At 46.8% G+C, this 24,394-nt stretch overlaps 1 protein-coding gene across 1 annotated transcript in view; it reads right to left on the bottom strand.

Moving 5' to 3' along the window:
* Positions 1-24,394, bottom strand: part of Capn13 (calpain 13) — a 72,524-nt gene that overhangs the window by 10,351 nt on the left and 37,779 nt on the right. The window contains exons 8-19 of the mRNA XM_032908939.1: positions 21,403-21,477; positions 19,729-19,874; positions 17,805-17,947; positions 13,863-13,874; positions 11,382-11,584; positions 10,447-10,483; positions 9,999-10,055; positions 7,141-7,198; positions 6,998-7,056; positions 5,422-5,490; positions 2,956-3,031; positions 845-973 (exon numbers count right to left, since the gene is read on the bottom strand). Coding sequence (XP_032764830.1) covers positions 845-973; positions 2,956-3,031; positions 5,422-5,490; positions 6,998-7,056; positions 7,141-7,198; positions 9,999-10,055; positions 10,447-10,483; positions 11,382-11,584; positions 13,863-13,874; positions 17,805-17,947; positions 19,729-19,874; positions 21,403-21,477 — 1,064 coding nt within the window. The remainder of the gene's footprint in view (positions 1-844; positions 974-2,955; positions 3,032-5,421; positions 5,491-6,997; positions 7,057-7,140; positions 7,199-9,998; positions 10,056-10,446; positions 10,484-11,381; positions 11,585-13,862; positions 13,875-17,804; positions 17,948-19,728; positions 19,875-21,402; positions 21,478-24,394) is intronic.

Here is a 24,394-nt window from a genome sequence, read left to right as displayed (position 1 = left end):
CTGGACAGACATGTGGATTAGAGCAGAGGCAGGGAGAATTTATTAAGAAAGCATATACACCTGTGATGGTGGGCAGAGTCAATTGTCAACTTGACAGAGTCTAGAGTCACCAGAAGAAATGACCTCTGAGCATGCCTATGGAGAAGAATCTTGATTGTATTCATTGAAGTGGGAAGAGCACCATGGGCGGCACCATTCCCTAGCTGGGATCCTGCGACTGTGTTAAGTAGAGAAAGGGAGCAGAATGGAAGCATGGATTTATTGCTTTCTTCCCAGTTAGAGATGGGACATAACCAGTGGTTTCAAAGTCTGGCTACCTTGACTTCCCTGACTGTAAACTATTTAGGCAGAATAAACCTCTTTTCCCTTAAGTTGCCTAGGTCAGAGTATTTGATCATAGTTACAGTAAAGTAAGACAACTTTCAAGGGAGAAAGTAGGCCAGAACTTGGAGGAAGGTTAGACGCTCAATGGCCTGGTGCTAGGAAGATAGTACACCTTTCTATGTTGTTTCTATAACACCAATTACATCATAATTTGCATAATACTATGGGTTTTTTTTTCTTTCTGAGCATGTACTATATATTATATGTTGTCTTTGGTTGGGGAGGTTTCCAGTCTTCTTGGTCGACTGGTTTCTTTCATACCTGAATCTCACAGCAGTCTATGTAAGGCTTTTGCTGGCCTCACCCTCTGCCCTATTCTTTGCCATACACTACTTAAAGTCTCACTGCCTTGGCCCTCTTATATCACGGGAGTCTCAGGCAGGACACCAGCCTGGTTTCTTCACTCAGGTTCTAGGGCATCAGTGCTGAATGTCTACAGAATGTCCCCAGGGCCACTTACTTGACATGGTTTCCAACCGTATCAGGAAGCAGACAAGACTGGGGAAGCTGAGCCGGCCAGAGCTATCGCTGTACCTGAGTGTCATGCGACTCAGCAGCTCCTTGCTGAGGAGGACTCCTGAAAGGAAGTCTGGAATGGGAAGGTGAGTTGGTGAGTTGAGAGGAGACTGAAGATGGGGTGGTCCTCTGCCTTGTGAGTCTCAAGAAACCAGCAAAGGCTGCCCATTAGCTGTCTCTCTTATCCCCACTCAAGTCAAGCATGTCAGCCAGGCCCACCTCACTCAGGGTCTCTCCTTTTAAGTCTTGGCTGCTATGCCCTCACATCACACGCCTGCAGCTCGGCTAGCAAACAACTCAAGAGACTCAAAACACTGACTACTCCTCTGAAAACACATTGTCTTTCCCAATAATTAGATAATCCTCATGTAGTATAGAGGTGCCAGGACACCTAAGGGCTTTAGTTCAGTCCTGACTCTGCCAGGTTTTTCTTTGCTGGTGTTTGTATTAAAGTATCTTCCATCTAAATGTCATGACTCTCTGCAAGTCCCATATATAGGTGCTTCTAATGTTGGCAGGCATGGTCTCCGTGAAAGAGGGAGATTCAGTTCTAATGTGCTCATCCCAGGGAAGGCTGGGGCACAGAAGGGAGATCACAACTCAGAACTTTGCCTCAGCTGGGAAGATGATAGGCATCTTGCCCTCTTTCTTTGACCTTGTCGTTTGAATCTTTAGTTATAAGCTCCAGGGAGGCACCAACCACACAGGTGACAAGAGAAGAATGGCCAGCAGTTGTTGCTCCGGTGAGCAGGCAGACACTTGAAAGCTGATCCACCTAGGCAGGGATGAGCTTGGTGGCCCATGGGCCTCATGTAGCTAGAGGCACATTTGATTTTTGTAGTAAAGCTGATAAAATAGGAGGCAAATGCCTTCAGATCGGGCTTGAGTGTTCCCCATAGCCACCTGCCCTGCTTCTGAGCTGAATTGGAAGTGGTCTCTATTTCACTCCTTTGTTTTGTTCTGTGGTCATTAGGCTCCTTTGACAATGTCATCTTTAAGTGGTTCTCCAAGTGTGGCCTCATGTGTCAGCCACAGATGCTATCTGGCAGCAAGTCTTAGAACTTGCTGGAAATGTGCCTTCTTCAGTCGCCCCAGACCTCCTGAATCAGAAATGTGGGGGCAGCTTCCTAGTTCTAGCAAGCCACACGGGGCACCTGAGGGCATCTCAGCTCTGAACATCTCAGCCTTCTGCTACACTGTGGACCCGTGATGCTGGGGCACAGCTGATGACAATCAAAATTAAGGAGAGGATCTATGCTCAAACGGAGAACAGTGTCTTGTATTTCTACCACTTTCTATGCCAGGGGCATGGGAAGAAGAATTACAGAGGCACTATCTCCAGAGTTAACCTGGGGGAACATGATTCTATGGCTTATTAAGGAAGGTGGCCATCTCGTTCGTAACCTTTTTGTGATGTCTTCCCCACAGGTAAGTGGAGGTAATGATTCCTGCCCTTCCCAGTTCTCAGCCAAGTGGAGACAATGAAAGAAGATGAAGTGAACAGTTCTTGGTCAACCATGAAGCACTTAGCACCCTAAGGTATCGTTATTATCCCAGGACAGAAAGCTTGTGCTTACTTGAACCCAACACATGCCATTTGGTTTAATCTAGCCTTGAAACTTCGGTGAAGAGAGAGAGAAATAAGATCCCCATCCTGCTTTGTGGGTATTTAACTCTGAAAACCCAGACAATGAGCTGGAAGCTTTTGGAAGATGAGCCCCATTCCTTGTAAGTTATCAGACTTGTACATCCCCACCCCATGTCGCTTCCCCTCCCCCTCTTTCCCCATTAGTCAGAGCTGGGTTGGAGAGAAAAGGTGGCTGAAGACATGTATGGGTACAGGACTGCTCAGTCTGTCGGTAGGGAGCTCAGATCTGAGACTGCTGCTGGAAGCCCATCATGGTCGATGTAGCTAAGGGAGGTCACATGAGCTAGAGCTCTCTTTCTCCCAGCTCCCCAGTCTCACCATGCCTGCCTTGCTTATGTCATGCTGGAAATACGGGCCTCACAATGTCCCATAGCCCTCTATCATCCAGGCTCATGGGCCCAAGTTACCTGTACTCTCTATGACCTCCCATAAGTCCGAGCTGCGGAGAACCCCTTGGCTCCTCTGGATGTTCTGGAAAACATGCTGAGGGGGGAAAAGAAGCAAGAAGGCTGTGAGGATGGAGGATGTGGATGGGAGAGGTCCTGTAAGTCTATTCCTCACCTCTAGAGGAGGTTTTACTGAAGTGTTCGAGAAGCCAACCAATTTACAGAGAGGTAGAGCAGGGAAGGGGCAAGCAGGAATGGCCACACTCCTTAAGTCCATCAGTTTGCTCACAACTGGGCCTAAAGTTCCCCTCCCCCAACTAGTTTCCATTTCTTCTCCCCTTAGACACAAGGGACATTCAGCTGTCTTTGGAGAAGCACAAGTTCTCTCTATAGCAGCGCTTTCCAACCTTCCTAATGCTGTGGTTTAAGTTCCAGCTCAACCAATGACCAGCTCTGTAACTGACCTTCGCCAAGTTACCACATCTTTTTAGGCCTCAGTTTCCTCATCTGCGGTACAGGGCTAGTTATGGTGCCCACCTCCTAGGCTTGTTATAAGAAGCCAATGAGCAAACATCTATAAAGTGCAGATCAGTTACTAATACCTGTGTGCTTATCATTCACTGATTCCTAAGTGTGCATGCTCACATACAAATCCCCTCGCTTGTGCATTAGCGAGTGCTACATAGAAAAGGCCAGAAGCAGGTTAGAACTGTGTCCTGGCCCAAGCATGGGTGCAAGAGGTAGTGACTATAGCAGCAGCACCCACTGTTGTACTGACTCTTACATTTTCTGGAGACTTTTTCTCTCTACATAATGCTCATTGTAACCCTGACCTGCAGCACACTTCCTAGATGGGGAAATTAACCCTCTGGCAGGTGCAGACCTGGTCTTGGATTAAATGGGCAGCTGCCCAGGACTGAGCAGAGAGTGCCCGACTGCCATCTATATGCTGCTGGCTCACAGGGGCTCTTCCACGTCAAAATAGCAAATCCCAGATATGCAAGGCAAGGCCAACTGTGGGGTGGGGTTGGCAGTGGGGGTGGGAGTAGGCCAGTGGCTGTAGGATGATGGCTTGAGAGCCTTCTCTTGGCCTTATTTGGTTTCTGGTAGGGTTGAAGGTAGACACCAAGTGGTTTCTATTACACAACCTTGTTCATTTAGTAGCTGACTAGCTACGTCATTATTGGGCGATTCCGAATGCTGCTATATTAAACACACTGTGGAGGTCTCTGGTGGGCAAGATGAACATGGGGAAGAGCTTGCCCTGGAGGACCCAGCAATGTAATGGTAGGAAGTTCCTGTCAAACATTCTATTGTCTGAGAAGAACTCAAATTCCTCCCGCCCCCTGCCCTGGCCCTGTCAAGGATCTTGGCATAGCCACATAGGACTACTGATTTGGCCTTTCAAAATGTTCAGAGATGGTGACATGATTAGTTATATGACATATTGGTGCTCTTTATTTTTTAAAGCAGTTTGTATACGTGTATATGACTGATTATGCTATTTATTTATGCACTCATTTATTTATTTGACATAGGGTTTCCTCTAGCCAAAGCTGGCTTTAAACTCATAATCTTCCTGCCTCAGCGTCCTAACTGCTGGGATTACAGATGTGTGCCATCATGCCTGGCCCGATTATACTTTTATTTTGTATTAACTGGGTCTTAATACTTTCCTTTGGCAAGCTAATGTTTTCTTTTTTAGGTTTATTTTTCCCACCTATGTTTTCTATTATCAATACACATCACTTTTAAAATAAGAAAAAGTTCTTCTTAAGTGCAAAATACCAAGGCACACAATGTGGCTTGCCCTGCAGGTGTTCACTAGAAGGTGAGGACTCAGGTCGTAGGGACTGGCAAGAAAGGCTTGGCAGGGAAGGCATGTCTGAAGATGCCTACATTCTTAGGATGGATGAGCATTGGCCAGGCTTAGAGCATGGGGATGGGAGAGGAAGGGGGTGCAGAGGAACAAAGGCTTGGCATTTGTAGGAAACAGCAAGTCATCTTAAAGTTGGGTTTCAGAGGAAGCAGGATGAGTAAAAATGGCCTCTTCTGGACTTAAAAATAGAGACTTAACTAAGGAGGTCTGTGTGCTGCTTTGAAGCATTCAGACTTTGTCCTGAGGACAATAGAGGCCATACCCAGGCCGTAGGCCAACTGTGTTTGTTTCGGTAGATCCTTCCACAGAAGCATTGATGTAGAAAGAGATGGGTTCTGACTAATGGGTGTTTCAATATATATCATGGCAGTTCTAGACACTGTCCAAGATAACTTCTTTCCCCAGCCTCATAGAACATTCTTCATCCTGCCACTCTGGCACTTCAGGTCTCGGTTGTCTGTTTGTCTCCCAAAACAAGATATGAGGTGACTTTGAGGACAGGGTGATGTTTCCCATCCTTTCATACCCTGGTGTGGGACACCCAATAACCATTTGCTCACCCGGGTTAAATAAGAGTGTTAGTCATGTCATAGTGAATGTGACCATACCTGGCAGCGGATCAGGCGATTCTGTAGTCTTGCAAACTCCTCCCGATCCAGCCGCCCATTCACTTTCAGCTGGAGGACAAGTTAAGAGCAAAGCAGTCCAGGGGGCAATGGGAAGGGGAGCTGTTTGTCCTGCTAATGAAGCCAGAGCGGCTTCAGCCTTCAGCTAGTAACCCAGTGCCATGCTGGCCCCTTGCCAGCTGGCTCCCACTCTATCTGAAGGTGACCTGGTTTGGAATTGTTTTCCAAAAACAAAATGTATGGTTAGAAGGAAAGATCTCTGAGAACAAGGCATCAATTTCAGTTATATCCAGCAGAAGAGAGAGCGCCCCCTCAACCACCAGTTGGCTGGGCTCCCTGGCAGGGGAAGGGAAGGAGGAATATGCAGGAGCCTTGAAAATCCAGAAATAGTGTGGATAAGTAAATGTGCCATCCCTGGGCCCTGTGTCGCTGGAATGTTTCCTGTGTATAAATGCTTCCCCTGCCCCCCTTTTTGACTGGCAACTAATTCAGGGAAAAATAATTGAACTCTGAGAGCTACCACAGCACTGTAGCACTGGACCCCAGGGGAGGCTCTATTTTCAGTCCCCCAGTATAAGGCACAGGTCTTTTCTACCTCTTTCTCCTCCTCCTCAGTTGGGTGCCCCGGCCACATGGCTGCAAGGGCCATTTGGATTCTTCTGTGTCTTCAAGTGACTCCAGACCACAGCCAGCTGAGACAGGGCTGATTTATGATTCCATCAAGAAGCCTTCTTGTTCTACAATGGCTGGCTTCGAATTCACAATCGAGCCTTGTTAACCGTGTGAAAGAGGGGTGATCTGTCTCTCTCTGGAGACAGCTACAGCCCGAGAAGGAGCTGCCAGGCTTGGGATCCCTCCTATGTGGCCAGTGTTTCTCCTGCCCGGAGGGAGAGAGGTCAGATAGAAGAAGGAGGCTCCTAGGAGAGAGAGGGTGTTGATATGAGAGCAAAAGCAATGAAAGTTTGATTTTTGGTCCTGTTCCTTATGTCCATGAAACTAGGCTAGCCACTGAATTGTCTCAAGACCGTTGCTTAGAGGTACAAAAACGCCGTGTGAGCTAAAAGGGGTTCCACTACTGTGCACTGCAGACCAAGAAGGCTTGTGAGTTCTCTGTGGTTAGCTTTTAAAATTAAGAGAGTCTTTTGAATAAGGAATCCCAGCAGTGAAGATTACCTCAGTGTTGAAGGAAAGGGTGAAGGGAAAATCGCTCCGACTGGAGAAGGTAGCATAGGTTGAGGTTAGAATGTGGAACTTGGAGGCTTAGACTTCTATTTCAAACCCATGCATAGCCCCCAACTAGCTGTGTAAGCTGGGTGAAAATACTTCACCTCTGCTGCCCCTGGGTCTTCCGTGGTTCAATGGGATAACAGCAGTTGCAGGACTGTTGTAAGCATTGCAAATACACTTCATTATGATTCCCAGTGAGTGGTGACTAATACTATGGCTACAATGATAAGCACGATTCTGGAGTGAACTGGTATATAATTCCAATCCCAGGGAAGCCCACAGGGGTTGGGGGATTCCTAGGGCTGCAGGAGCGGGTGATTACAAAGGATACATCCATCAGTGCCATGATGCTTTGGCATTGGTCCAAGGAGAAAGTGTCCCCTGGGGGCCCTGAAGAAGGAGAAGACTGAAGTGTCATTGAGGATGGCAACATGAAGATAAGGGGCGAGACAGCAGGCTTCTAAGAGGACATACCTATTAGGTACTCCTGGTTGAGAAGGCTCTGAAGTTGGCTGGCATCAATGTCTAGCCCCTGGTCCAAAGTGCAGGAGGAAAATGGGTTGTGAGATGGAAATCAGGAGCCAAGGAAAAAAAATCCCTCCAATTTTGTGGCAGCTCTCTGACTTCTGAGCCCTTCCTTTCCATAGCACATCTGCCTGCTCTTTGTCCTGGGCCTGCCCTGGGTTCTGGTCATGTTTGTAATTCCTCCTTTGAGTATCCATCACGATGGTTGGTCCTGACACTAGGCTCCTGTCTGGGCTCCCTCACACTGCCTCCCTCCACTTATTATTGGACAAGACAGGTGTTTCTTCCTCCCCTTATCATGACTGGCACTATGGGACCTCCTAGGAGGATGGTATCAGGATGACCAGTGTATTTGCTACTTTTAGAAAGATCATGAGATGTGTGATGACTTTGTATATGTATGTGTGTGACAACAGGAGCTACTAGAAGCTTCTATCATATAGTATAATACTTAGTCTTTTGGGTACTAAGGAAAAAAGGAAGGTATTATAGCTTCCCTTAGATTAAAAACTGAAAGCAACTACAGTCGTGTGTTAAGAGGACATTTTCTAGGCCTGCTCTCGGGGTGAGGTCATGGCCTTGGCCTTTCCCTGTAGACAGGCACTGGGCAGCCTGGTGGGTAGTACCTTTGATGACAGCTTCAGGCAGTTAGGCTTTTAGTCCATGTCTCAGAAAGTGCTTCCTGGGGCCTTCTGAGAATAGCCCATCATAGATACCAGCTCTCATAGACCCCACACACTGTCCCTTCTTCTCCTAACATTGACAACACCACCTTTCCCCCAAAGCAAAGAGCAGCCTCATATCCTGTTCTTGCAAGGCCCCATAGAGAGAAGCATAGACTCTGAGCTGCCTGTGTCTGATGCTGGGCCATTCTTCTAACCTCGTAATTTGGGAAGATCAGGGAAGTTGGCTTTATGTGCCCACCATCAACCGAGTTTTTCTTCCAAAGAATCTTGACCCCTTACAGTAGTTAATACGCTAAGGAGGATTCACTTTCATGGGATTATCCACGAGCCAACTGAACTGACCCTGGCCCACATCTATTGCCTTCTCCATGTTACATCTAGGGCACATGTGGACCTGGACTCTACACTCTGTCATGCATAGCATTTACATGCATGTCAGAAGCATTTACAGAACTAACGGCAAGCATGACAATGTGGTTGCTCAGACAAGTTCCCCCAGAATTGCATCAAAGCTTCGCAGGTGGGGGTACTTGGGGGAAATGCCCTAGGAGTTTGGAAACTGTTTGCCAATTGAATTCATAAAGGATGGTGGTTAGATCTGCTCTGTCTAACCTGGGAGCCCAAACACACGATTCCTTTCTGACAGCCAGGCCTGTTTATGCCCTCACCACTTCCATGACTAATAAAAGCGACTAGTATCAATGGGTAAATACCGTATTAATAAAGCTAGTTAAAACCAATGTGAGGGACCAGGAGGGAGGATACAGCGAGTACATGAGAAATGCTTTGCTTAAAAATTTCTTAGGAGTCACAACCTCTGAGCATGGTGTGTAGGTTGTACAAGATGGTGCCAGGGGTGCCTTGCTCAAGGATGCCTGCCATGAGGTGACCTAGGCACAACGCCCCATCTGTCTTATTCTAATTCTGTCCGATGTGCAATACCAGCTAACAGTCACTCTAGAGGGTGCCAAACATTTGGCTGTTGTTTAGAAAAGTTCTGATTAGGGAGTCTGTGCTATCCTATCATACGACAGATTATATTTTTATTTTAGAAGTACAGGTGCATGGCCCTGTGCGAAAATATACCACCTGCCCTGAAGAAGCCTGGTCTCAGGCATCCTAATCAGGTCTTGATGGCCACCTCAGAACAGCTAACCTAAGCTCAGGCATCTGCTCCAGGGGAGCTAATCTGTCTTAATTCAATCTGACAGAAATGACTGAGCACCTCCTCTGGGCCAAGGACAGTGATCGGTGGTTGGGGACAAGGAATGCATATGAAGTTGTCTCTCTGCCTTTGGGAACTCACAGACAGGGACAGTGGTCCTCTGGGTCAGCCTCATTCCAGTGAGAGCTGGCCTGAATCCTGGACAAGTGCTGAAGGGCTGCTCTTTCCAAGATTCACCCCTCATTCCAGCCATACTCTCCATTTATCCTCTCTCCTTTTGGTGTGTGGGTCCAATCTACCTCAGAGATACCACCATGCTATTAGCCCTCTGAGTACAGAGGCAGGGGCGGCTGGCATCCTTCCTCCCTCAGTCTTTGCTTGGCCCACGGTACACAGAATCATCTATATCATTTTCTGCTGCTTCCCACACCGACACTGTTATTAATGGTAAAAGGCCCATCCCACGGAACCATTGGCAGCTCTTTTATCCTGAGGAGTCAAGGAGTTCTTTATAACAGTTTATTAAACCATTAGGAAAGCCCCATGTGCACATAGGTGGCTTGGCAGGAGGAGAGCTGTTGGGGCTTTCTGAAGCTGGCCAGCTCCAGGGAGGAACAGTGCCAGGTTTGGGGTGGGGGAATGGCAGAGCCAGAGAAAGAAAGATTTCTGCCAACTGCTTGTCTAAAGGCTGAAGCCACACTATATCCCTTACACACAGCTCATAATTATCTTCGCCTTGTTCAGCTCTATGTTCCAATGGGATTCCACCCACATTGGGACATCACTTGTCTCCAGAGCTTGGCAACCAGAACATCTGGGGACGGTCCAGGGATAGGACGCATCGAATATGATCAAGTCCCTTTTGCCCTGTGCATTCTGATAAGTGACTAGAGATGTCTCTGTCCCTGCACTTTCCCCCCTGCCATGGTGAGGTCCCTGGGTGCTAGATAGCATACCTGATCCATATATCTGTGGAAACTGCTTTTTGGGGATTCGTTTTCTGAAAGACTTCCCTGCATCAAAAGGAAAAGAGTTACATTAAATTTCTGGGAAAGAGGTCACTCATCCGGTACAACCTTGCTTTAGTAAGAGTTGGACTGACTGAAGGAAGCAATCAGCCTGCCTGAATCTAAGACAGTAGAGTCACCTGGTAGTCGCAGGGGCGAGGTAAAGGAAATCGAATTTAAGGGGGTTTGAAAACGAAAGTTTATTAGAAGGAAGATACTTGGGTCCAGTCTGGTCTCGGAGGATTGGACTTCTCTTCTGCCCCACCTCTTAGAGCTATAAATAACCTATCAGGTTGTCTCTATTTTCCCTGGTCATAACAAGACCAGGAAGGAGAAAGAAGCTCTTGGGGGATGCAATGTAGGTAGCAAAGACAGCAAGCAAGACCTGCACACCTACCTTGAGGGCTTTGAGGTTGAAACTGCTGTTTGGATTCCTAGAAAACCAGGGAAACAGTGTGACAAAAATGACCTGCACTGTATTCCCAGAAGTCTACCTGTGGAGGGCACTCAATGACACCTATTATCTTCTGCAAGGATGAGAAGAAGGCAGCCACGTCAGCAGACACACGATAATCATATGTTCATTTGGGGTGGGCATGGTCTAAGCTTCTCACCATTGACTTGCTCATACTGAGATGCACACAGGTGGTGACTTTACTGCCAGGGTGCAGATGACCTTTGACTCATGGTCCATCTTGAATTGGCAGTGATGGCCCTTACACATTGCTGTGAAGACCTCTATGACTATGACTATATGACCTCTAAGACACTTGCTTCAGGCTCAGGGGGACAGGACCTGTTGACCCCAATCTGTTCCATGACAACATTCAAGGCCGTCTAGAATCAAGGCTTGTTTTCCGGTCAGTCCATCTTCCTGGTCTACCCTGAATTCTGGCCATATTGCAAACAAGTGAACATAACACATGGTATGATTTTCCTGTGCACATGACTGACAGCACGTATTCAACAAACCCAAGGCTCCACTATGTCCCTGCTTCTTCTTGGGCTCTTTCTGCCCATGAGTATGGTCTTCTCCTTGAAGTTATTAACTTCTGTTTACCTTCAAGGACCAGCTCAAGCGCTGTTTACTCTGAGAAGCCTTTCCTAGTCTTTGTGGCCAGAAGCAGTCCCTCCAGTCTGTCCTTTTGTATGGTTTTACATCGCTGTTGAGGTCACGTTACTGGTTCACGGACTTTCTCATTCCCTATTGTTGTTAGCATCTCAAGAGCAAGTCTCATCCTGTGTCCCTGGCACACCATGGTCTAACAAACCACTGCTCATAAAGACACACTGAAGTAGACTAAAACACTCAGGACCCTAGTGCTTCTATACCTGTCCTTGCGTGGCATTTTGAGGAATATTCGGAGCAGGAACTCCACTTCTTTCCCGTGTGCTGAGGCAACTACTACATAGGTCCCAGGACTCAGGTGGAAGGACTTTGTGAAGTTGCGTTTGGTTACATAGTCTATTCCCTGGGCAGCATCTCTGAATTGGGAGAAAAATGCAGGTGGCAGTCTTTTCTGGAACTTCTGGAACTAGAAGAAATAAGATTATTGTGAGAAAGCCTCTCCTATACATAAGACCTAGCGGCTAGGACAGGTGATTCCTTTCTAGAGCCTTCTCTGCTCACTGGAACAGCCTTATAAGCCCTGGAAAAGGAGATGGTGCTGACTCAGATTCAAAATTAAAATACCGCTTACCCCAAAGAATGGTATCTTATCTACCAGGTGTGTCCCATCTGTTGTCTGTGGTCACACGAGTCCCGGCTATGGGTGTGACCCATTACATTTGTAGATGACAAAATCATGTTGCAATGTCAGAAGGCTGAACTCGGCAGATCCCAGACACTACAGTGGATGCACGAAAATTTGACAGGTAATTTAATCTCACTAATCTAATAGCATCCTGGGGTTCTGGTTTTCTCTCTTATTTATGCGCAAACAAGACACGGGAACTGGTGACATTGTTCCAGTGTTGAATTTCTTCTGGCGTCCCCAAAGCTACGTCTCCTCTAAAACTTTAATCATAGGCTGCCATACAACTGCAGGGTTGAATTTTCTTCTCTCCCTTGCTCCCATCTCCCCAGCAAGAGCCCCGGGATTCCTTCTCATTGGAAAATAATGGGTCTCAATCATTTCCCTTTTATTTCAAATTTTCTTACAGATAAAACAATAAATATAACGCAATTCCTATTACCAGATGTCACATACATATTATATAATAAAAACCCTTACTAAACAAATTTTCCTACTATGTGTGAGCATGGTGATTCCATTTAGAATGCTTATGCAGCATGAAATGGTTATTGATGGGCTCTGCCTTGGGGGAAGAACAAGGGCAATGGGGAAGCTTCTATCAGGAGATAGCAGCTAGTCTTAGGCAGGGGATAGGCCACTGTTCTGGGTGTACAGCAGAGGGTAGGTGGAACCCCCCAAAGCAGTTTTACTCCTTTCAAGAGCAGCCCCTGTGGGCTTGGGGACCTGGTGTGCTTAGGTCCTTTTGACAGAAGTAATGGATGATGGGGCCGGTTCTCTTCCAAAAGAGCTGCTATGCCCTCTGGCACTAAGTATAAATGTGTGCAGGGGGATGTGAACAGCCTTCTTCCTACAAGCTAGGTTCTATAGCCCTACTTACCAGCTGTTCTCCAACCCCCATCACCTTTCTTTATAAGCTCTGCTCAGAGTGGACTTGCTCAGTGGCAGTGAGCAGTGTGACCAAGAAGTGGAAGGAGACCTTGGTCCAGTACTCAGAGGGGCGGCATCATGCAGATCCAGGGTCGCGCAGCTACAGAGCTGGTGGTTATTCTAGTAGCAAAGTTTGTGCCCTTTTCTGTCTTGGGTCCCTGCTGTGCTGTGTTCTCCAGCTCAGAGAACTGGATCTGAGCCATTCCATTCATTTGAGAGCTTCCCTCAGAGCCCTTCTAAGTTTTCTTCTTATGGTGGGGCTATGAGGGACCCAGACAGATTCTAAGCCCCAGCTTTTTGCCTAGGCCATAACTAAGGGACCTACCTCTTTGCTGCCAACTTTCTGTCTGGATTTTTGAGTCCCTCTGCTCTTGGAGTTGCTAGACACTGCCTACTTCTTGGGGCCTTGTAACTGCTTTGGGGTGGGGCACTGTTACTATCTGCTGGTGATGGTGATGGTGATGGCACCATCTTGTTCCTTGTCCACACATTGTATTTTCCTCTTGGCAATAGAGAGGAAAGTTACTGCAGAGTTCATAGCCATGGCAAGGCCAGGTCTGTGCCTGTGAGGTCAGGCCCTCTGAACTTCATTGTCCCTTTCCGTTTTTCCTTATAGGCTTCAACATTTTCTTTCCAATCACTACTTGATCAGGTCAGGTCAGGTTATTGGATTAAAAAAAGATATCTATTTGCTTATGAGCAGAGGTAAGGGTATGCCTTGAAGCTATATGAAGCCTGTAAGCATTGGCTTATGGTAGATTTAGGGATTAAGTCAAACATCTGAAGGTCATTCCTAGATACCCCTTACTACTGCCCTCATCTTAAATATACAGCAACCAGTTGGACCAAGCTTCTCTATGAGGATCTAATGCGTTAGGGTGCTTTTACAGCTGTGGACTCTCTTGGATGTCAAAGAGAAAATTCTGTGAGGTCTAGCCATATACCAAGATGCCAAACCATCCATGCTGAATCCTAGTTTGTTGACCTGTTTGGAGACGCTAAGCTGACTGATGATTCAAGATGCAGCAAGGATGGACTTGTGGACCTGGGTATGTGGAAAAGTATATCGGTTTACCAAGGGGCAGCATCAGAGGTGAGGGAAGTCAGTGAGGACAGCAGTGAGCCATACCTGGGAATCGACCTGTGGAAGAGAGAGAAAGAGGCATCAGGAAGCAGACACAACAGAAAGAAAGACAACTGGGTCTCCCATCCAAGCTCAGGACCCATGCTACTTCTTGTGTGGTCAGCCTGTCTGGCACACAGGGCGTGTTATAGGAGTGGGATACATTCTTCATTTATTGAGCAGAATTGTAGAAAAGGAAAGCTATACTCTTATAGGGAGCAGCAAAGAGGAGAAAACTGAAGGAGGAAGATTATCTGTGACGGGGCAGTGTCCCCTTTGTGTCTTAGAAAGATGTGGTTATTGTTTATAGCTATAATGGTGACATATGAGGAAATGGGAGGACATGGCAAGAACAGAGAGAAGACACAGTCTCAGTCTATGGCAGATTTCCCAAAGTCAGGTACAAATGTCTTAATATGGAGAGTGCCAATGATAAGACAACATCTCTGGTCTCCTTAGACAACTGTAAACGTGATAAGAGTTTGTTCTATGGATACTCACTCCCCTTGTGCACATATGAGTGGGCAAACAGCTGTGTTCCTCTCTTTCCATCTGGTAGAAGGACACAGTTTCATCTTTATGGCCCTCTAAATGAACTATTTCATGTGTGTGGAAATGGAGGTTAGGCAGGACCAGGGCGGGGAACAGGACAAGCTGCACTGCTTCTTTTGCAACGACGCCCTACTTCCAACCAAGCACAGACATTCCCCATTGGCTGGGTTCTGATTCCTTTCTTTTGTGAGCTGAGGTCCTACCCAAGCAGACCAACCACTTGATGGGTGTGATAAGACATTTTAGTCGTGGATACTGGGAGTGAGGTGTCAAACCCTGGCCTGTGGGGACACCTGTAGGGAAAGAGGACTGAATAGCATGTCCTCTTGTCCCTTTTATCTGTCCTAGCTTTTTCCTGCCTGTTCGCAGAGCACTGGTATCTGGTTGATGTAACAGAACAGTGTGACCATAGCTGCTGGGAAATCCTAGGCTCCCACTAAGCTTGGACCCTCATTTCAGCTACATCAGCACTATAATTGCTTAGCCCTAGGGAGTTCCATAAGCCAGGATGCGGGCGAATTCACTGTTTGTTTCTGGCTGGAATACAAAACCAACCGAAGCATCTTTTTGAAAAAGATTGAAATTTTGTTTATGAGTGTTTGTCAGCACATACAGGTATGCACCAAGTGCATGCCCAGTGCCCAAGAAAGAAGAAAGCATTGAAAACCCTGGAACTGGGGGTATAGACAGTTGCGAGCTTCTATATGGGTACTAGAAACCCAACCTAGGTCCTCTACAAGAGCAGCAAGCACTCTTAACTACTGAGCGATCTTTTCAGTTCTCCAAGAATCTTAAGATGAGATCTAGACTGAGCATTGGCATTTAACTCAATCAGGATCCTGAAAGGACCATTGTGTGTAAGTCTGAGGAAGCCTCTGGTCTGAGGGGCAGCAGAGAAATAATTCATCTCTGTAGAAAGGAGAGAAGGAAGCTTGGAGAAAAAATAGAGTTGATTACAACCTCACTGTAGTTCCTGAACCATAAGCATGTTTGTCCATCGGTTGTGGGTGGGGTCATCTAGAAAATGAAGCTCAAAAGGTAGGTGGGAACTGTACAAGATTGCTCCACAGCTTGACCTGACCCTACAGAGGGGCCTATATGGCTACTTCTGGGATCAAAGATTTGCTGTAAATAATGCATAATTATTCCTACCTCTTTTGTTTAATACTATTCTAGTATGGGTGTGACTCTCTCTCTCTCTCTCTCCCCTCCCTCCTCCCTCCTCCCCCTCTCTCTCCCTCCTTCTCCTTCTCTCTCTCTCTCTCTCTCTCTCTGTGTGTGTGTGTGTGTGTGTGTGTGTGTGTGTGTGTGTGTGTGTGTGTGTGTGTTTTTGACATGGCTGGAATGAAGGTAAAAGGTACACTCAAGTGGAAACACCCAGGTCACAAATCGTTTCCTTCAGCATTCAAGGGCTGAAGATGGGATATTTGGCTTCCTTGGCTACTGCAGTAGAAGCTTTCATGTTTCCTCCTACCAAAGTGGAGGCGGGTGCTGGGTGGTGATTCAAATGACAACTGTCTATTATTGCCATTGTTAGAAGATGTTTTTCGATAGTCTGGGCAGGCCTGAGACAACGTGAAAGTATTGTGTTAAATCCCAACACTGTTCTGTTGGAGCTTTGACTCTTGAAGAATTCAGTAAAAGAAGTGGTTAAGTAAGAGTGAACTATACCAAAAGAGTAGAACCCAATGGGCTCTCATTTCAGAGCCTGAATCCCTGATACTCCTGTTGCTCTGGGTGTGATGAGAAAGAGAAATGCCAGCCTTGTTGAGGGCCCTGGGCTTGGGCCTACAGGTGCTGAGATCAAACTCTAACCATCAACTCTAGCAGTTGGGAAGATATTTCCTTTTCCTCTGAGCTTTGGATTTCATAGCTTTAAAAGTGGGGATAAGCATAGTCTTGAGACACTAAATGAGAACATGCTTGTGACTCTGTAGTGCCACAATCTATGAAGCCTCCTCACTAGCAAGTGACACAGCTGTAAGCAGGACAGTGCCCATGAGTAGAGGAGGCAGGGAACTTGTCTGGCCACAAATGGGCTGAGACCAATGTCTTTGAAATTTGCTTTGTCTCAGTGAGCAATGGAAGTTATTCTAGAATGCTAAGCCCATCCCTAGCCTAGTGTATCAGTAGGCTTTTGAGCTGTGTGACTGCAGGCTTCAAGGGCATCTGATGCCCAGTCTCAGCTTCACCATTAATTCTGACATTCCATTTCACATACCCGTGTACCAGTTTCTTCAACTCTAATGTGAGAAGAGGGAACTACTTATACCTCATGGAGTCACAGTCTTATTTGTACAACAAGGCTATAGGATGGATAACGTGAGAATCACTCCCTCTACCTCTGGGATGCTTTGAATTTCTTAGGAGAAGAGATAGCAGAGCCATTAAAAATTCTTTGTAACTTTTCTCTTTAAATTTTTTTTAAAAAAGAGTTTCTTAGTTAACTGTTTCATGGTATGTGTATGTGCTATTGTTGGGGTAGGGGAAGTGAGAAAACTTGTTGACAGTTAGTAGAGGAGAAGAATCTGGGCTGAAGGGAAAACCTGGTTTTGGATGAGCAGCCAAGTGGGTCTTATATGTCAACCACTGACATATATGTCTGGGCTTTGGTCTAGAGTCTAGTCCCTAGACATAAGAGGAAAAAAAATTCACTGATTGAATTTAAATGGGTGCGCATGCATGGACACATGTGTGTGTTCGTGTGGGTTTGTATTTGTTTGTGTGTGTGTGTGTGTCTTAAGCTCTTCAAAATTTAACCAATGATCTTCAAAAGCAACCCAAGTAGGCAGTCTCTGAGGAACTTGTTAAAACGCAGACCGTTAGACTCTGCAGGTAAGATTCTCTGATTTAGGGGTTATGGAGCTGGTCTAAGAACCTGCATAATTATAGAAGCAGCTCTTAGACTTGAACGCGTCTTGAGATCCAGGCATTAGATTCTGAGGCATACTGGAAAGCTATACCATAAAGTGACAGAGGTAAGGGACATCTGCCATTCAAAATATGGTCGAGAGGCTGGAGGGATGACTCAGGGTTGAGAACAAATGCTGCTCTTGCAGAGTTCTGTTCCTAGCACCTGCACAGTGTGGCTCTCAAATGCCTGTGACTCTAGCTCCAGAGGGATCCAAGCATCCTGTAGACTCCACGAGCACCTGCACCCACGCGTGCACATGTGCACACACCTACACACAGATACAGCCATAACTAAGAATAAAACGTTTTTAAAAGGTCAAGTCTGATTCTCCTTTAGTTTAAATGATTCTTCAAACATGAGAGCTGGACATATGAATGCCTTTGGGCTTTTATTACTAAATCTTCAAGCTTGGCCAGTGTCCCTACCTAGCCCAAAGTGTACACAGTATCTACAAAGAACAAGACCCAAAGCACATTGCTTACCTTGAACACCTGGAACTGTAGTGGAAATGGCCACTCTTCTGTCTTCAGGCTTTGTGGCATGACTGTGAAAGCCACAATGACATTGTTACCATCCATGGGCTCTTGAACATCAAAGAGGTACTGTACATCTCTTCCATCTCCTCCTGGAAAGGAAAGAGTCATTACTGGGGCTCACAACACCCCTGGGGCTCCCTGGACACTGCTTATGGGGTTGGGTTTAAATTCTGTTTGGAGAGCTAAGACCCAGGCCACCACAACGATTGTTAGAAGTTATGAACCAAGTGCTTTATATTTGAACCCTCAGTCTCTTCCTCTTAAAAACAGAGGAGGTAGTGTTATGCCTAGTGAAGTAAAAATGTCTCCCGTATGTTCAGCCCCATTCCTGTGTGCGTGTGTGTGACCATATGTGTGTGTATGGAGAGGTATCCAGGTGTGTGTACACATGTTTGTGGAAGCCAGAGGCAAACGTCAAGTTTTTATTCCTCATGTTCTGCCCAAGGTGTTGTTTTGTATTGTGTTGTTTTGAATTGTGTTGTTTTGTATTGTGTTGTGTTGTTTTGTGTTGTGTTGTTTTGTATTGTGTTGCATTGTTTTGTGAGATAGGGAGTCTCACTGGCCTATGGCTTGCGAGCAGGCTAGGCAGGCTGGCTAGTGAGCCCCTGGAATCTGTCTGTCTCCACCTCCATCAGCACTGGGATTATAAGAGCCCATCACCATAGGCAGCCCTAAGGGCTCTTTAGTAAACTTACAGAGTCTCGTAGTGTGCATGGACTTATTGTACTGGCAATAAACACTAGAGCCTTGAGCGGCATCAATCACCAGGTGCCAGTGAATACAGGGGGAAGGAGGTGGTAGGCTGGTCATATACACTGCTCTTATACCCGAGCACACTGATCCCAGCGAGTGCAAGAGGAGAGCGCACATGGAAACTATCAGACTCAGGTGCCTGGAGCGGTGCAGGAAAGCTAGGCTATAGATACGTAGATATTCTTCAAAAGGCATGGGTCACAACAGATGAGCTCTGAGAGGTGAGTGGTGAGATGTAGAAGACTATCATGGTCATGGCCTTTCCATGAGTACCGAAGAAGATGATGATTAAAATGTACTTAGCAGCAAAGAGCAGGCACTCAATTGATTATTCCCTTCCTTCTCTTCCTCGGTATTCCTATAAATGGCCTTGCCGTGTAAGTTGGGCTAGTTCACTGATTCTCATTACGTCCAAGGAAAGGGGCTTTTGTGGTGTAGTCAGGCAGGCACTGCTTGGGGAGCTGAATAAGAGTTGACTCAGCATTTTCATTTAGTCTGCTCGTGAGCCCCTGGGTGACAAGGCTCTCTGAGTAGCAGAGTGATCGCGAGAGCCCGGAGAACAAAAGGAAGCACACCTTAGGGTCTGGGGTTATTGAAGGGAATCTTTCTGGACAGGCAGGTGTGAATATACTTTCTCTCACACACATAAGTTTACAGCCAGTTTTATGGAGAATGTGCTAGCTCTCTTAAACTGTACCCCACAGGAAGCCGCTTCAGTCACCAGTGCCCACAAACAGGGAACAGGACGGACAGTGAAGGGTTATGATGAAGGTCCCTACCAGTGCGCCCTCATGAGCAGGAAAGGATTATTCACCCCATGTCTGGTTGCTCTCCACAGTCTTTCCTCCTGTCTTGGATGTCTACTGGGGAGCCGAGAGCCAGCTCTTCACCTGGGATTTGGGTGAAGCTGATTGGCAGGATGTAGGATGCCAGCAGCGATGATTGCCCCGCCTACCCCCATTACGGGCCATCAGGCCATCACGTACTGCAAGGGTAGCTGCCTCTTGAGGCTAACTCCTTTGCTTTCTCATTGGGCCAGATCTAATCAGACACAAGAGTCAGAGAAAATTTGGGATAGAGCTAGGGCTGACAGCTACAGGTCTGGCAGAATGACCACCTGCTGTGTTTCCTGAGATCACTTGGTTCTTAAACCTCATTTGTCGCCAGCTCTCATTGGGTGTGACTCCAGGATCCATAGTGATCGGGAACTGGCTACATATGTACAGGCACGAGAAGTTCTCATGGAAATCTCGACAGGACATCCTGTGGAAAATAGACACACAGTCCAAGTCACCTCTGGCCGTGTCCTCAGTTCCAGCATCCCATCTCTTCACCAGTCTATCTGTGGCACATTCAGTGTCATGCCTTTCTGCCCTGAGACTTTCCTCCAGTGTTAGAGAGGACAGTGATAGAGACAAGTCTGGGCATTGTGTGTCACCTGGCAAAACCACTTTCCAAACCCATTAATCCAAGTCCTTTTAGGGTCACTGGGACAAAAAGCCATTTTTTCTCTGCTCTTGGTCCTTTCAGCTGTTAGCAATCCTGCCTTTGCTCATTGCAAATTCATGGCTGAGGTCTTTAAGGGAACACAGGGATGCCACAGTGAAAACCTGGCCTTATGCTAGGATTAAAATAGAGATATAGAGGAAGATTTGCCCTTCTAATTGACACATGTCTCTGATCCTGAGCGACTCAGAGCCAGGCTTTCTTTCCTTATCTCACTCATGATAAATGTCTTCTTTTTTAAATTATTTAAATTTGTTTTCATACAGTATATTTGACCATGTTCTCATTCCTCCTCCAGTTCCTCCCACCCACCTATCCATCCAACATTATATCCTTTCTCTTTCTCACACAAAAGATGAATACAACAAGAAGGGAAAATCGAAGCAGATATCTAAAAAACAAACAAACGAACAAAAACAAAACAAAAAGTACACCCCCAAGAGGAGCTTATTTTATGGTGGCCTACTACTTTTTGGCATGGGGCCTGCCCTGGCATATGGTTGATATACCCAGCGACACTCCATTGGAAAAAACAGCTTCTTGGTTGAGGGTGGGACTTTGTGTCCACATCCTCTTCTCAGTGCTGGAATTTTGTCTGGTTTGAACCTTTGCTGGTCCTGCGTATGCTGCCATAGCCATGCATTCTCAAGTTCTTTTCTTTCTCTCCCCTGTTCTTCAGGGAGTGGCTGAGGTCCCTGCCATACTTATTCTACAGATCTGTCCTAAGGGTTTCTCTTCTTTTTTATATACATATGCTAACTTTCCCTGCAATACATCACTAAGCAAAACAGAGGACCCTCCAAGACATGCCCATCTTCTCTCGGATGTGCACATAAGGCATGGCATGTGCTTTCAAGACATAGAATAATGCATAGCTTCTAGCTACGGACACTGCTATCCTGCCCAAGGTCAGGCTGGTAGATTCACTTTTGGTTATGCTTTTGGAGCGTGTTATCAAAGCAAACTGGAGCTGCTGAGTCCCCAGATGATGGAAGACAGGCGTGACAATCATACCTCCAAATTAAAACTTCTTATCAACTACACTTTCCCATCAAAATGTCCAGGATAACCCAGTATCTCATCTCCAAGATAACCTTCACATCAAGAAGAGGGGACATAATGCCTGCCATTCAAAGCTTTTGTGACTTGGTAAAGAGTATAGGTTCCCTCTATGTGGGTCTTTGCAACATTAATTTCGGTCCTCATAAATGTTTAAGCGAACAGCAGGTGGGTTGGAGGGCTTGGGAAATAAGTACTCCAAACATCCTTAAAGAGGGGTAAATACCAAAACTCGCCGTCATCCTTATTCTCGTACAGCTGGCTTTTCCGTGAGTCATGGATTTCCCACCACTCCTGGGACCTAGGAATGGATAGAAAGACCAAGAGTGAGCTCTCCCACACTCCTGCCAGAGGCCACAGTGACCTCAAATCACCTGCCGCTTTGGTTTATAGTCTACATGTTTTGTGTGAGAGAAAACTCTGATATCTAGCCTCCAGGATCTGTAGACTATCGTCATGAATGATATCCTCCAGTTCCGTCCATTTCCCTGCTTAATAGCATGGTTTGGCTCTTCTTTATGTTCAGGCAATGCTCCATTATGTATATAGGTCATACTTTGTTTACCAGCTTGTCTGTTGGCGGGTGCCTCGGCTGATCCCATACATGAACAATGGGAAAGGGGCGGGAGGTCGTGAGGGTTGATGAAGTGGGAGAACGATCATAATACATGTTAGACATGTATAAAGGTGCCATAATTGGTATAATTGATATACATTGATAAAAACCATCTTCTGTCTTCAACCATCATCATCTTCTTCCCTCTCCTATCACCGATCTTGAACACAAGAGCTTTTTGTTGTGTCTACCTCGACAGTATCAAACATCATTCATTTACTGACTCTACCTCCTAGTCCCCTCTCTCCTCCCTCTGTTACCACAGTCCAGCCTGCTCTTCCTTCCCTCGTGGACAGCAGTTGGTCTCCCTGAGCACAGCTCTTTCCACTTTCTTCCCTATCCTCCACACTACCCCCAAGACGAGCCCTCCAAAGCAGGTGCTTGATCCTGTCACCTCCCTGCTTACGACCTGTTGGTGTCATTCAATCACTCCTTCAGGGAAGGTCAAACTCCTCAAGGAAACCGCAGCCTGTTCCAGCAATCTCTTGAATAGCTTCATTTCCTTAAAGAGGGTCACCCTCACGCCCACACATATACCACTTTGCTTTCACTATGTTACTCCTGTGTCAGGGAGACACCTCTCAATGTTGACCTGCCACCTCCTACCCTTCCCTTCTCTTACCTAAAGGGTACCCTGTATGAGAAGCTTGGCTAAAGCTCACCTGTTTCACACTGAGGCTCTTCCTTTGGGGTCCCGCAGTGCCAACGACCTATGTAGCTACATTGCTTCTTATTTGTCACTTTAGTCTCTAGGTGCCCAGAGAGCAGTGGCCTTGCCTTCTGTGTAACCATCCCAGGTATCTAACACTCACCACGGCATCTACTCCATGCAATGATTTTGTTTTTCTCTTTTGCTTAGTTAACTAAACTATATTGTTGAATGATGTGTTCTAGAAGCAAGGTCTGGGGTGTGATGTGAGACCCTTCTAGGCAAAAGGCAACAGATGTTCTTCACTCAGCTTGAGCTTCAAAGCCGCAGCAAGCTCCACAGGCTGTAGGCCCCAGAGGCACAAAAGTTTAATGAGATCTCTCCCACAGAGGAGCCCTATATCAAGAGCTCGGGTCACCTCTGTGTCAGGACAGCAAGGAAGAGACCACCACCCAGGCTTCCGGCTGCTGGCTGAGGCAGTCAGATGTGTTATTGTAAAATGGCAATTTTATAATTAAGCGATAATTACATTTTCTGCAGTGTGTAAGGGAAAATAAATGTAGTGTAAATCAATACGCTATTGATTCATGCAAGTTTGCCTTTAAGTGTGTGCGACTGAAATTTCAATTATGGCTGAGATTAGACCATCGGGCTCTTGCCATCCGTCTCCATTCCTACGGAGTAGGGAAGAAATCGACCACCTGCACGGAAAGGGTGATTATGCGGTCCCCTCCGCTTCCTTCTAGCCTGGTTCTGGTGAGAGGGGCTGACCCTTTGCACGCAGGCTGGACACTGCTCTGCTCGAACACTCCTGCTTCGAGGTTCCATTCATGCTCATTCCTGTCAGGTGAAAGTCTAAGCTCCAGGACCACTCTCCCCACCCTGTTTCTTTGCTGCAGCCCAGCTGTTTCCTGGCTGGGGGAGGGGTGTCCTACCTAGTGTCTCTTTTGAAGCACATCCTGTGTCTTTGCCACAGGGACACCCCAAGTTCATTGCCATCTGCCATGCTTCCCCTGAATATGCCCACACGCAAGACCTTTTCCTTTTCTGAGCTCTGAGGTCCCTTGTGGCCTTCACTGGTCGTGGAAGACCCAAGGGAAATATTAACCATTTTGAGTTTATTACCTCTGCTCACCCCAGGGAACTTGCTGTCAATGGTCTGACTTGTGCTACTCCTGTCAGCCAATCAAAATATCCTTTGGGCCCACAGTCAGCAGCTTGGGGTGCTGGGCACGGAGAACTGGGGACAGCTAAAGGTTACTCAGATTTACTTTAAGACCCATAAAGGATAATCCAGGTTTGGGTGCCCAGGTGTGTTAGCTTAGCTCCTTCAGAGGCTGAGGTGGAAGAATGGCAAGTTCAAGGACAGCTTGGGCTACAGAGTGAGTGAAACCTAATCTGAGCAATAAAACAAGACCCAGTTCCACACAGATACTGAAGGGGGCTATAGTGAAGTGGGTAAGAGCTTGCCCGGCAAACATGAGCCCTGTGTGGAAGGAAGAAGAAAAAGACAACGTTAAGAAGAAGGTGAGAGAGGAGGAGAAGGGACAGGCATGAGGGTGATGTCAGGCTAGCTTGGTGCATGACTGCTCTCCCACGTTCCTGTTCCTCCTCCCGTTCTTCAGGGAGTTTCTTAGTGCTTCCAGCTGGGCTTATTCTACAGGTTTCTCTTCCTTTCCCCTCCCTTTCCCTCTCCCCCTCTATTCCTCTCTCTCTCTCTCTCTCTTTCTCTCTCTCTCTCATCCTCCTCCACACATCCCTTCATCTCACACTATTTCCTGAGAGCTTATATGGCCAGGCACACACAGCCCCAGAGCCCACACCGAATCAAGGGGTCTTGCCTCAGCTTGGCCCAGGGAGTCCTGCTGGGATGCTGGCAGCTGGTCCAGCAACACTGGCTGTCGCCTGTGCCTTCCGGACCTCAGTGCACACACCATATTGATTTTCACTACT

This window comes from Rattus rattus, chromosome 7 (assembly GCF_011064425.1).
Source record: "Rattus rattus isolate New Zealand chromosome 7, Rrattus_CSIRO_v1, whole genome shotgun sequence".
In the NCBI taxonomy this organism is placed as follows: Eukaryota; Metazoa; Chordata; class Mammalia; order Rodentia; family Muridae; genus Rattus; species Rattus rattus.
The sequence above is the reverse complement of the archived record's forward strand: the minus strand, read 5'-3'. Positions and strand labels throughout refer to the sequence as shown.